Genomic DNA, 14,214 nt, shown 5'->3' with positions numbered 1-14,214 from the left:
CGTTTCTCAATGATCTAACGGTTTATAACCCATTAAACCATTTATCTCGTAGAGTTTTAGTCCATTTCTATATTGATTCGTATGACGTATTAATGAATATAACTCACTATCATTATCATGTATGTTAGCACATTTCACCTCTACAATCTTTCTTTCCCACACAAATCACAATTCAAAAAATTAAAAAGAAAAAAAAAATACTTTCAAACCACTCAAGTTATTTAAACCCACTTCAATTCCACTTATTTTCTTTTGGTTCATTTCTTTTGAACCATTTTGAACACATATATGTTTAATCAAGCTTCATAACAAAAATCAAAGACACATAATTCACAACTCACAAAAATAGTTACACTACACGTAGACAGAAAGATTTTTGCTCAATGTTATGCGTAGTGATTGAAAACTCTTACAATAATTAAATAATTTAATTAAAAGAAGTGAGATGATGTGATTGATGAAGGTTGCTTGAATTAACGATGAGACCCAATCCTTCGCGCCCCAAATCGGTTCCCTAAAAACGCGTAGACTAACTTTTCATTCCGAACACTGGCTCAAAAATTAAATAAATAAATAGTTTTGGAAAAGATAAAAATGAAAATAAATAAATAATAGTTACAGAAATTGAATTCCAAACTTTGTTTTATTACCTGCTGCTCATCCCAACTGATAGCTAGCTATCTATCCATCTATCGCAACCAAAACTTTGTTTTCGGTCAGTTATTATTTTTATTTCAGATCTGAAATACAACAACATTGCTTGAAAATAAAACCCTAACCCAGTAACCGAGGTTAGGTTGTTAGTGTAATTTATCTTTCTCATTACTTGATTCTGTTCTAGGTTTTAAAACTTTTTTACATACATTGCTTTCATTTGTTGCTTATGTTTATGTATGATGTTTTGCAGTTGGTTTATAGTTGTTTCTCATTAGTTTCTTGCTTCTTAGGCATGTTTTTTGGTTTCAATGCATTATTGGTGACTCCGCGTTCACGGTTCCCTTACAATTACAAACTGAAACTGCTTATCGCTCAACTTTCGCTTAGTCGGTTTCAAATATTTTAAACCGGACCGGACTGTAAGATTTGATTATGTATTTTTTATTGCATACATTTAATTAACTATCTATAATTTTTTATATTAGTTTCAATCAAAATAAAATTGGGCCAAGTCATACTTACAAGTCTTTATTATATATCTTCTTTTTTTCTTTATACTAATATTGGACTGTAACATTCAAGTTTAATAATTCTGTTACTATAATTGATGAAGAATCATTTGTGAAAAATATACGTATAAAGACCTAAGATTATGTTGATTAAAATTTGTCAACTTTTTTCTCTTAATATTATTTCATTTGTGAATTGATTTGTGTAAAATATTTATATAAATAATCTTTTTAAAGCCCAAACTGGAACCAAACTGTTAGTAACGATTCGGTTTTCGGTGATAAGAAACCATTAGTAACAGTTTAGCTCACGGTTTTACCTAAAACTCGTACCGTGAACACCCTTCGTGGTGACATGAGTATATTAGTAGAGGTCATTCATGATATGCAGGGCCTTTTGAGCTTGATATATAAGTAGACATGAATTTATGAATTATAAGCAGCTAGACTTTAGCTTGATAAGAGGTCTTTAATTTATGAAATGCAGGGAGTTTTGAGCTTAAACGGTTCCTAAAGTATTAATATTATCAATTGGCAATGGGGAAGTCTCCTGCAAAGTGGATCAAGACTGTACTTTTTGGGAAGAAGTCATCAAAATCTAATCTCTCAAAAGTATGTAAACAATGTTTTTACCTGTCACTTATAATAGGCGTATAGCTTGTGTTTGTAATCACTTTACCTTTTTGTATGGATATGTGCATATAATATGATGATAGTTTATTTGTAGACAAGACTTCAACATTGCAATGTTTTTTTTGGTGGTTAGAAGCTAGAACTGTGGGAAGAGCTTCTGTGCTTGCAGTCATGTGGCTGCATATTCATGTCATTGTTTGTCCATTAAGCGTTTGTCATGTTATTACTTATTTGTCATTGTGTTTAATCACATTATATGGAAGGATCAATTTGTTTTTACAGGATTAATGACCTAATAAATAACTGGGTCCTGATATTGTTGGTTTATGAAGGCCTTTGGGCCGGTTTTATTAGAAGGCCCGGTTTTGGCTCCTAATTATGTTTAACCCTAATCTTGTTTATTATATATATCCCATCATGTAATTGTAATCTTGGTTCTGAGCTAATAAGAAAACCTAGTTGCAGCCCGTGGACGTAGGTCCCCTCGCGGGGACCGAACCACGTTAAATTCTTGTGTCGTTTATATTTTCGTTTATGTGTGTTTATCGTTGTGCATGTGTGTGCTGTTTCGCTTCCGCGCGCCGCTTTGTTCCTAACAAGTGGTATCAGAGCTTTGGCTCGTTGTTTACACACGGTTTTGCACGGGTATCGATCGAAAAAAAAAAAAGGTAGAAGAGGCTGGTTTGAGTTAACTGATCGTGTGTACGGTCATAGAACCCTTGGTACCGCTTGATTTCATGAAAGTTCTACTGTTGTTATAGCTGTTTGCCTGTTAGCTGGTTCGAAACTGTGATTATTACTTCTTGTTCGTTTGGAATTGTGAAGTTATATCTTGTTTGGTGGTGATCAGTGGTACACCATTTGAGAGGTTCATAATCTCGTGTTGGGTAAAGTTATTTGCCGGGATAGTACGAGTGGGGTTCATCTCATGGAGTGTTGGTGTGGCATGGGTTGGGATAACAGGAACAGTGGGAGCTGGGCATAGTCGACTTGGTAGGTTGCGTAGAGGTGAGACATTTTAAGAGTCGATGTCGAAAGGTTTGGAATTCTGCTTTTGAGAATGTATCTGGGGTTGATGCATTGAGACTCAGTTAAGGCGGTGAAGACTCTTGGGTTCAAGATTCTAGTTTGCTTTATTTCTTGTTACTCACTTCAATGAAGCATTTGTTGAATCTTTTAGTTAAAGACTTTTGGAAGATACGGTCTCTGTATCGTCGGAAGAAGTGAACCAACTTCCGAGTTATAAGGTCTTGGCTCGCTGAATCGGGTAGAGCTAAGGGGTTTCAGTTTGCAGACATGAAGCCTGGAGCCACAGTGATGTTAGCTTGAGCGTATTCGGAGGTCTGAACATGTTCGGGGTTTTGGTAACAGTGGGAGCACGCGGTGTGTTCTAGGTTTGTTTCCAAAGGGACGTTGAGTTCGGAAGACTGGGAAATCCGAATGTGAAAATCTCTCCTGGTATAGTCTGCTGATTTTTGGAGAGTGATTATCCTCTGGAAGTCTTTGGAGCCGGTAGTGTGAGTAAGTGAGGGCCGGTTAAGATTGAGGATGAGCCATTGGCGGGTTTTGTCATGGCTGGGTCTGTGATGACCGGATTGGAGCTCTCGGGAGCTTCAATGGGCCTTTCAGGTAACTGATGGGAAGGGGCACTGCAACTGGTGTGGATTGGTAGAAATCTTAGTTTGTTCCTAGAGAACTGGAGGCTTGGAGAACTTCTTTTGTTGAAGTTTTAGCTTGTTCTTGGAACTGGAGGCTTGGTTGATTTCTATTACTGAAGATTACTAGAGTTACTGGATGAATGAGATTGTTATATTTACTTGGATGGCAGGCTGGAATTTATCGCAAGGCCTTCAAGTGGGAGATTGTTGGGTTATGAAGGCCTTTGGGCCGGTTTTATTAGAAGGCCCGGTTTTGGCTCCTAATTATGTTTAACCCTAATCTTGTTTATTATATATATCCCATCATGTAATTGTAATCTTGGTTCTGAGCTAATAAGAAAACCTAGTTGCAGCCCGTGGACGTAGGTCCCCTCGCGGGGACCGAACCACGTTAAATTCTTGTGTCGTTTATATTTTCGTTTATGTGTGTTTATCGTTGTGCATGTGTGTGCTGTTTCGCTTCCGCGCGCCGCTTTGTTCCTAACAGATATTTGATTATTTGTGAAGGATTCTACATTAGACAAAAAGACCTCCATTACGATCAACTCACATTCAAAGGATCTTGATGCTGATTCTATGGTGATATCAAGTCCAGTACGCCACGTCGTCAATGCAAGTGGAGAACATACACAGTTGGAAAAGAGCTCGATTGCCAACTTAATGCACGTTACACCTGAGAATATACGAAATACCGTTAATACTGCAAATGGTGATGAGTTAATCAGGCTAGAACAGGCTGCTACAAAGGCACAGGCTGCCTTCAGGGGATACTTGGTAGGTTTCGTTCATTAATTTGCTTAAACAAAATAAGACTGTGTTATTCAATAATTAACAAGTGTGACACCTTTAATAATACTAATTACTCTGTGAAAGGCTCGTCGGGCATTTTGGGCCCTCAAAGGCATCATAAGGCTTCAAGCCTTAGCTCGTGGTCACCTGGTGAGGAGACAAGCGGTTGCTACTCTGGCTTGCATGCGTGCAATTATTGACTTTCAAGCACTTGTTCGTGGTCAAAGGGTCAGACTCTCCATAAACGGTTCTAAAATTCTTCAGAAGAGAACTCCTGGAAACCCTGTGGTAACTCTCTTTTTTTGGTTTATACTTAGGCTTGTAAATGAACCAAACAAAAATGATCGGAGAATGTTCGTGTTCATTCGTTTAACTTAGTCGAACAAAGAAACGAGCGTAGTTTCTTGGTCGTGTTCATTCGTTAATAGCATAATTAAACAGTTCATGATTGTAAATAAACACAAATGAACAAACATAACTTGACATAGATGAACGGACAACATTATGTTGGACCAACAGAGCTAATAAAAGTAGACTAAATTATAATTGGTAATATTTTAATTTCGCATAACTTATAATAAAAAATTTAATGGGCCTAAAATTATAAATTAATAATTTAATATGTAAACGAATGAACGTAAATGAACATAAATGAACAAACATAAACAAACGAATGTGAACACATGTAAACGAATGTTCATGATCTAGACATGTGTTCATGTTTGTTCGTTTAACTTACTGAACAAAAAGTTTTGTTCATGCTTGTTTGTTTATTAAATAAACAAGCTTCCCGTTGAACAGTTCACTAAAAGTATGGTTCGGTTGCAGGCCTATTTATAAGATTTTATTATAGTCTCCTTTTCACTCGTTTCATAAGTTGATATTCGTCTGTATATTTTGATAGCACAAGGAACGGGCTAACTTGCTTCAAACATCTCTAAAATCAGAGAAGCTATCAAAAAACGCATTTGGCGTTAAGGTACCGTACCCTAAACCTTCACTGGACAAAAGTTATAATATCATTATTATAGCTATTATGTTTTATTATAATTTGACATATTTGCTTTATTGCTCATCTCAGCTTGTCACTTCATCAACAACTACTATGCCCTTAAACATCCAGTACAATCCAGATGAACCCAATTCGGTTAACAACTGGCTTGTGCGTTGGTCATCTTCTAACTTCTGGGACCCACTTCCTCAACCCAAGAAAATCCTTGATATAAAGCCAAAAAGAAAACACAGAAAATCACAATCTCAAGAAACAGAAATCTCAAAGACAAAAAGAAGCATCCGGAAAGTTCCTTCACCAAGTTTAGATAAAGTGAACCACAGTCTAAGAAAAATTTCACTATCTGCTGCAAGTGGTTCAGAAAAGTCAACCGTTGAAAAAGTCAACGACCTAAATGTCATGGTGGCTGAACCACTTGATGTAAATCCACCACCGGTCGAACATGAAACCAATGATAAAGAAAATCAGAAATCAAGGAGGAGAAAGTCATTTCCAGCTAAACAAGAATGTTCTACAGTGCCGAGTTACATGGCGGCAACTGAGTCGGCAAAGGCCAAACTCAGGGCGCAGGCGGAGGCTAAGGCAGCAGAAGATGGAGGTGATAGTGGTTTTGTCAGGCGGCATTCTCTCCCTTCTTCAACTGGTAAACTCAGTTTGCAGTCACATGTTCAGAAGCTTTTACATGCCAATGGGAAAATTAACGGTAAGCATATTTGTTATAATTTTCATTCCTTCGTTATATTATCTCAAATGAGTTAGGGTCATCTTTAATAAATGAATGAACATGAACAAAAGTTTTTGTTCATTTAGTTAAACGAACGAGCATGAACATGTGTCGTGTTAATTCCTTTATGTTCGTGATTTTGCGTTTACGTTCATTCATTTAAATTCTCTTATGTTCGCTACTTTATGTTTGTTTTAAGTTTGTCCGTTTATATTCGTTAATATTCATTTAAACTTTTGAGGCAGCCCAATGCAATTTAATCTAGTATTAGTTACTTTTTAGGCCCAATACATTGTTCACTTCTACTTTTAGTTGGTTTTAGCTCGGTTATGTTTGTTCGTCTATGTTCAATTATGTTTGTTCGTTTACGTTCGTGAACTGTTCGTTTATATTGTTAACGAGCGGACATAAACGAACACAGGAACTCTCTTCTTAATTAACGGACACAAGCTAGAAAACTGAAAACCCTATTTATTTAGTGTTCGTGTTCGGCCGTTTCTTCAGCTAAAGTTAAACGAACGAAGACGAACATGCTTTGTTTGTTGTGTTCGTTCCAGTTCGTATCTTAGTCTAGATACCCGTTTGACCCACATTGCTTGTTGATATTTTTTCAGAAAAGGTGGTCTCAGCAGGGTGGAGGAGGTGAACAGGATCCCAAGATATCTTTCTGGTAAGATTGTTGTCGTTGAAACATGTTTTGTGGTACATTAATAGTCATGACCGGTTGTAGCCGTAGGAGTATTTTATGGTTTTATGAGTGTAGTTGGTAGTTTGTACATTTTGGATTCATTATGTGATGTGCCTGTTTGCATTTTACTACTCTATTTTTATATAGTTTATTATAAAGCAATCATTACTCATTAATCCACAAAAATACAAATTTAACTAATAATTTTGAAATTTAAGACTCTCAAAAGTTTTCAAAAACATTTCTATTAGAAAAACATGCCATCCTGGGATGGCCACCAATCACCATGGCTGTCAACTTGTGATGTTGATCTTGAAATTTTAAGTTGTATAGTTATACAGTTCATATTACATTGTTGTCCTTGTTTTTAAACTAAAAACACTTATCTTATATGTATAAACTTAATTTATGTTAGTTTATATTTTAAAAACAAATACACATGGGTAGTCTGTAACTAGACGTGCACAAAAAAACCGGTTCCGGAACCTAACTGGTGGAACCGAACCGGAACCGGTTCCAGTTCCAACCCGGTTGGAACAATACCCGGTTTGGGTATTTTTGTACCCGAAAATCGTACCCGGTTCTCCTATTTGTATGTCAGTACCAGTTCCAACCCGGTTCCTACCCGGTTCTTAATTGGAACCGGTTCGGTTCGTACCCGGAAAAACCGGTTCCGACGGGTTTTTTTTGAAGGGTCAAACAAAAGTCAAACTAGCCGTTGGAACCGGTTCCAACGGTAATATAGCTGTTGGAACCGGTTTTTTAGACACCAATTAGCCGTTGGAACCGGTTCCAACGGTAATATAGCCGTTGGAACCGGTTTTTGAGACAATAGATCCGTTGGAACCGGTTCCAACGGTAATATAGCCGTTGGAACCGGTTTTTGATGCCCAAACCTATATATAACTTGTTTCCATTACTTGTTTCACCACCAAACTCAAAAACAAACTAAAATACTACTCCTTTAGCAAACCCGTTCCTTTACCCGACCATCCAACTAAATATTATTATGGCACCAATCAAAAAAACTAATAACAAGGCTAAGAAGAGTGTTTTTGTTGCCCCGTTCCTGTTACGGAGGACCCAAGGGTTGTTACGGTAGTCAACCATAACCGCAACCAAGACATATGGAAGAATTGGGATTTGATTGTGGATGACGAAGGTTATCAAAAGGCTCGTTGCAAACTATGTGGTTCAATATTAAAGCACGATTCCAACTCTACTTTGAGAAAGCACATCGAGAAGCCATATTGCAAGGCGTTGAAAGGGATTGGCGCGACCGATCAAATTGACTTGGGTAAAGATGGTACACTATTTCGTTACAACACGACTCAAGTTCAAGATAGAATGGCAAAGTTCGTTATTCAACGAGGTTTGCCGTTTAACCACTTTGATGACCCGGAGTTGACGTCGTTGATTCGCAAAACTCTACAACCGAGATACACACATGTAAGTCGTACTACCTTAAGACGTCATTGTATCAGGTTGTGGGAGTGTGCTAAAAAAGAGTTAATCGAGTCTTTTCATTCTTTAGAAGCCATGGTTAGTTTAACTACCGATGTTTGGTCGGCACCACACGGGTTGCCCGAATCATACATATGTGTCACCGCTCATTGGGTTGATCCGGTGACATGGCAATTGATGAAACGCACCATCGCTTTTGAAAACTTCCCGTTCCCACATACCGCCGAAAAATTGTTTGAATTACTTGATGAAGTTATAACGACTTACAACTTGAGAAATAAAATATTTTCGATTTCGTTTGACAACGCTTCAAACAATACTAAGGCGGCTGAAAAATTTATCATTAAATATTCACCACCTTGTTTCGGGGATTTTTTTCATGTCCGATGTGTTGCACATATCATCAACTTGGTTGTTCAAATAGGTCTTGACAATGAACACATTTGTGATGATTTAAAATACTTTAGACTTATGTTACAAGATGTCTTCAAAAGTGGTAAAAGAAGACATCTTGAATATAAGAACTATTGCAAGTCGGTTGAAAGAAAGTATTTGGGGCCGAATTGGGACGTTCCAACCCGTTGGAACTCAACTTGTCATATGTTAAAGTGTGCTTTTGCCCAACGCCAAACTTTACAAGCTTTTCATAACAATCTTGTTGAAGAACGCGAGGCCGATATGTTTCCGGAAAGTGTTTGGGTCCAAGTCGGTTATTTGTTGGAGTATCTTGATGTGTTCAAAAAGTAAACAACAAAATTATCGGGATTCTATTACCCTACTAGTTGTTGGGTTTTGCAAGAATTGTACTATATGTCTTGTGTTTTTAAAAGCTTTGCGGAGAAGAACAAACTCTTCGAAAATATTGTTGCGGTGATGAAAGAAAAGTTCATAAAATATTTTGAAATCATACCGCCGGTCTTTACTTATGCCGCCGCATTAAACTCCTATTGGAATGTTAATGGGGTTGAAACAACGATTGAGGAAATATTCGACAACTTAGGTATGCACGAGATTGACCCGAAGTTGTCGACAGAAGCGAAGGACAAGTTCAACAAAAACCTTCAAGACCTTTATGACCATTATTTTCAAATGTATGGTCCAAGCACGAGATCGTCTTTTGTGAAAAAAACAACGTAGGCCGTGCAATGACCCACTTATAAACTTGATGAATGGGATTCGTGAATCGGCATCTAAGAGGCAAAGAGGAAACACACCAAGTAGCGAACTTGGTCGATATAGTGGAGCAAACTATGTTGAGGGCGCAACGGTCGACGAAATTCGCAATATTGATTTGTTGGCTTGGTGGAAAGGTAAACAAAACGAATTTCCCATTCTATCCGCCATGGTTCGTGATTTGCTTGCCGTACAAGCCTCAACGGTTGCTTCCGAATCGGTTTTTTCTCTTAGTGGGAGGGTGTTATCTATGCGAAGAACAAAACTAACTCCCGAGTCTCTAGAGGTTTGCATTTGCCTAAATGACCATTTGGATGCGGTGGATCGTGTACAACACAAGGCGAACTTTGAAGACGAAATACCAATAGAGCGTCATATTCATGATGAGGAGGCGGAGGACGGGGTTTCTTCCGATAACGAAGACGAGGGTGAAGACGAGAATGAAGACGAAGAAGAGTTGTAATTATTTGTTTTGGTAAAATTATTTGTAACTTGTTCAACTAATATTTAGTTTTGATTTGTTTTATTATAATTACTTTTGTTACTCATGATTAATTTTTGTTACTTTTTTAATAACGACGAACAATTTATTTATTTAAAAGCTAACTATTACAGACATTATTAAAACATAAACGATACTAAACATAACAACTAAAACATAAAAAACAAAGTCCGTCGTTTTAATCCGGGAATACTTATTTTTGGGTTGTAGAGCCGGACGACTCTCTCACTTCCGTTTTTTTAGCTTCCAATCTTCTTTTCTCTCGACAATACTTATTCGTATGTTTTCGTAATGTCGAGTTGGACCCTGCTTTAAGAAACTTCGAGCAATATTTGCAACGTGCCAACTCATGTGAGTCGGTCATGAGACACAAATCGTAATGAACCCAAACATCGGGGCATCTTGTTGTTTCGATCACCATAACAACGTCATCATTGGTTGCCATTTGTTGTCGGTTTAAGGTTAATTGTGGTTTGGAGTGTGTTTTATAGTTTTGGAAGTGGTTTAACAAGTAAACAAACAAACCTTGCTATTTATAGTAAGAAAATAACCTATTTATAGTTAAAAAACCGGTTCCAACGGTCAAAAACGGCTATATAGCCGTTGGAACCGGTTCCTAACGGCTCTAATATTTAAATTTCAATTAAAACCGGTGGAACCGGTTTTTACGTAAAAACCGGTTCCGGTTCATACCCTACCCGGTTCTTAAAAGTTCGCGTATCTGGGCATCGGTTCGGGTCGGGAACCGAACCGGTTCTTGATTGGAACCGGTGCCATTTTACAACCCGGTGTGAAAAAACCGGTTTGGAACTGGTTCGGGTTTTCCATTTGAACCTGATTTGTGCACCTCTATATGTAACAAACACAATGATGGTAGTTTTTTTTTTTAATAATCGAGTAAAGTAAAATCTGGAATAATTAAAAAAAACTGAGGTGCTTGACTTAGTGGTCCCTAGTTGTGGGGCTGGGCCGCTGGACTGGGCCCTGCAACCCATTTACACGTAACGGATAGGCAATGGCAATATGAATATCAATACTTCTTTTATTTTCTTTTCAAAATTTAAATGTATCAGATATTTTATTCTCTCTGAACGGTATAAAATCAATTTTAAATAAACATTTATGTATAAAGATTGTATATCTATTCCATAAGAGATTTGTGACATTATAAATCATCATGGTTATTAAATATAACATTTGAATGATTATCCGCTTTTCTAAACAAGTTATTCAAAACTACACTTATCTAATCATTTAGTATATTATTAAAAGATATGTAGAAGTGTCACGAGTCTATGCCATATATATCCCCACACCCATCAAACCCCACCAAAAACCATATTCTTTCTTGAATCATAAACATAAAACACATTCAACAATATGATGAACAAAACACCAACTGTGTTCTATTGTTTCATCCTCACCATCATAGCCACTTCTGTGTTCTTATGGGGAGGACGTGCCACTGCGACAAAACACGAAGATATCGGGATCTACGAGCTCAACAATGGCCACATCTCCCTCAAATGCACCAACTGGGGTGCTGCCATTATCTCTCTTTTTCTTCCTGACAAAAACGGTACAAACATGCACTTGTTTCAATCCATAATCTTTTTGCTCATCCTAATTAATAACAGGATCCTTTTTTCTTTTCTTGTATTGTTTATTATTTGATTCTTTATTGAATTCCCAGGAATCTTTTTGTGTAGTTTTGTCTTCTTTGAATATGTTTTGGGCTCTTGATTTCCCATAAGTTTTTCGGTGATTCCTATGTATTTTGAGAAAACTAATAATCATAGTATGTTATTGTTCTTTAATCTTGATCCTAGAAGAATGGTACATAGTACATACACTAAACTCTAACCTCACTTTTTTCTGTGTGATTGTTCTTTCTTTTCCTTATTAGAATATTTCCTTTTTGGGACTTTCATCTTTAAGGTAATTATTTGTTTACTTCGAGAAAACTAACATAACATATATACACACATTAAATCTATCTTTCTGTTTATGTTTTTTAACTGGCTTTTCATTATTTCAATATTTCTTTTTGGCCCTTTTTAAGCTCCCAAATATTTTGATAATGTTTGTATATTTTGACAAAATCAATAACATACTAAATTACCCTCTTCTCTGTTTTCCATTTTATTTATTTATAATCAATTTCCCTTAATATTTTCGTGATTTTTATGTATTTGAAGGAAATTAACAACCGATTTTGCATTTTTCAGGGGGATTTTCAGATGTGGTTCTTGGATATGACTCACTCGAGACATACAAGGTGAAGTTTTGCATATTTTTATCTTTAAATAATTTATTATAATTTAAATGAAATTATAATATTTTTTTTTATAATAAATTTCTCGACAGTTTAGATAAGATTTATACTTATTATTATCCCATTAAATCACGAGGAACTTTAGCCAATTGAATAAGCCATGGGCCATGAGATTAGGATCGTGGAGTATGTACGACACACATAAATGAGATCTTGACTTTTGACTAAATGCATTTTTATCATGATGGAAAATCAAAGTTCTTAAAACTCTTAACTAACATTTGATAATATGATAACTTACATAAATGCATGATTTTTGTCAAATGTCTATAAAAACTTGTATGAGAATGCAAAACACAACTTTAAATAGAACTATAAACAAAAAAACACAACTTTAAATAGAATTATAAACAAACTTTACATTCCAAGAAATAGTGATTTTTTGGTTAAAAATCTATCTGCTTTTCAATAGTCATCATGCCGATTTTGATATGTTAAGGTATGCTTGATTGGACTAATTTCCATGGTTTTATGCAATTTCTATACATATGTAAATATTCAAGTAAATATAATAATAAATTTATAAGAAGAATATATGATGCCAAGAAACAAGTTGCACCATGTGTCTTTGGAATTGACTCCAAAAGTCCTACGTATCTTGGACAAAGTTATCTTTCGAATATTATGCAACTTAGCATTAAAATATCCTTTCCATCATACTCACATATATTTCATTTTCCATACAATTTAATAATTAAGTTATTTATATTAACCAAATTAAATTATTAAGTTCAAGAAAAAAGACCAAATAAAATAATCTAACATGAACAATCCATTAAATTTAATGCTTTGTGTTATTATAAGTCACATATAACTAACAAATTTATTCGTAACCTTTCGTTGTTGTAGAATGATACAACCTACTTTGGAAGCGTTGTCGGACGGGTTGCTAACCGCATAGGTGGAGCTCAGTTCACGTTAAACGGAACTCATTATAAGTTAGATGCTAACGAGAAACAAAATATGCTTCACGGTACATACTATGATAGTTCTGTGGTCTGTGCATTGTACTTATATTTACATGCTGACTTAGCACACTTTAATGTTTCAGGTGGACATCGAGGATTTAGTGACCTAGTTTGGAAGGTCACAAAGCATGAAAAAGATGGCAAATCCCCTAGCATTACATTTGCATACGATAGTTTCGATGGCGAAGAAGGTGAATCTTGGTTTCATTAATCTCATTGACTTGTTGACTTTTTCGCGTTGTTTTCATGACTTAGTTTAAAATGTTACCAGGATTTCCCGGAGACCTTAAAGTAATGGTCACATATTCGCTAGTTGGTAAACACAAACTAAGTGTAAAGATGGTTGCAAAACCCGGAAACAAGGCAACGCCGGTTAACCTAGCCCAGCACACGTACTGGAACCTAGGAGGTCACGATAGTGGGGACATCTTATCAGAAAAGATTCAAATCTTCGGGTCCCACATCACGCCAACTAACGACCAACTTATTCCCACGGGAGAGATTGTGTCTGTTAAGGATACCCCTTACGATCTCCTTAAACCGAGTGTTATAAAGAAAAAGATCAAAGACCTTCCTACTGGCTACGATATAAACTATGTTCTAGACGGCGAAAGGGGCAAGAAGATGAAGGACGTTGCCGTTGTGACGGATAAGAAGTCAAAGCGGTCAATGAAGTTGATCTCTGATGCAGCAGGAGTCCAGTTTTACACCGCGAACTATGTTAAAGATGTGAGGGGAAAAGGTGGATATGTGTATCAAGCTCATGCAGGGTTATGCTTGGAGACACAAGGGTTTCCGGATGCGGTTAACCATCCTAACTTCCCTTCACAGATTGTTAATCCGGGTCAAACGTATAAGCATCGTATGTTATTTACATTTTCTCTTGATGCTTAAGTAGGTAGAATGATTAGGTTTCAAAATAAAACATGCTTCTTGTTAACGACTTTTTTGGAGATTTGTTTTTTTTAATGTCATTGGTTTATAATAAAGATACGATTCATGTTTTATGCTAGTTAGTCATATATCAATTACAAATATTTGTTCCTTTTTCAAATTCTAAATCTATTAATTGCTTATTTTCTTTCTTATTCCGCACACAAAT

The 14,214-nt window shown here is 36.3% G+C and overlaps 2 protein-coding genes across 2 annotated transcripts; both read left to right on the top strand.

Moving 5' to 3' along the window:
- Nucleotides 1-1,638: 1,638 nt before the first annotated feature.
- On the top strand, nt 1,639-6,760 carry LOC143596282 (protein IQ-DOMAIN 31-like). The gene is made up of 6 exons (XM_077075096.1): nt 1,639-1,778; nt 3,965-4,231; nt 4,331-4,534; nt 5,151-5,225; nt 5,328-5,961; nt 6,597-6,760. The coding sequence occupies exons 1-6, from the start codon at nt 1,704-1,706 to the stop codon at nt 6,626-6,628; spliced, it is 1,287 nt and encodes a 428-aa protein (XP_076931211.1). The 5' UTR covers nt 1,639-1,703; the 3' UTR covers nt 6,629-6,760.
- Nucleotides 6,761-11,118: 4,358 nt separating this feature from the next.
- LOC143596280 (uncharacterized) lies at nt 11,119-14,086 on the top strand. The gene is made up of 5 exons (XM_077075095.1): nt 11,119-11,388; nt 12,038-12,087; nt 12,994-13,117; nt 13,196-13,303; nt 13,384-14,086. Exons 1-5 carry the CDS (start codon nt 11,190-11,192, stop codon nt 14,004-14,006), a joined length of 1,104 nt encoding a protein of 367 aa, XP_076931210.1. The 5' UTR covers nt 11,119-11,189; the 3' UTR covers nt 14,007-14,086.
- Nucleotides 14,087-14,214: the final 128 nt, after the last annotated feature.

The sequence above is a fragment of the Bidens hawaiensis genome, unplaced genomic scaffold, assembly GCF_021521415.1.
Source record: "Bidens hawaiensis isolate Kalapana, Puna unplaced genomic scaffold, B.hawaiensis_p1.1 tig00046199_1, whole genome shotgun sequence".
Classification (NCBI taxonomy): Eukaryota; Viridiplantae; Streptophyta; class Magnoliopsida; order Asterales; family Asteraceae; genus Bidens; species Bidens hawaiensis.
This window is presented reverse-complemented; position numbering and strand designations above follow the sequence as displayed.

Coding starts and splice junctions, on each gene's coding strand:
- LOC143596282 (XM_077075096.1), top strand. CDS start 1,704: ATGGGGAAGTCTCCTGCAAAGTGGATCAAGACTGTACTTTTTGGGAAG. Junction 5,226..5,327: donor AAAACGCATTTGGCGTTAAG/GTACCGTACCCT, acceptor TGCTCATCTCAG/CTTGTCACTTCATCAACAAC. Junction 5,962..6,596: donor TGCCAATGGGAAAATTAACG/GTAAGCATATTT, acceptor ATATTTTTTCAG/AAAAGGTGGTCTCAGCAGGG.
- LOC143596280 (XM_077075095.1), top strand. CDS start 11,190: ATGATGAACAAAACACCAACTGTGTTCTATTGTTTCATCCTCACCATC. Junction 13,118..13,195: donor GAAACAAAATATGCTTCACG/GTACATACTATG, acceptor TTAATGTTTCAG/GTGGACATCGAGGATTTAGT. Junction 13,304..13,383: donor TAGTTTCGATGGCGAAGAAG/GTGAATCTTGGT, acceptor AAATGTTACCAG/GATTTCCCGGAGACCTTAAA.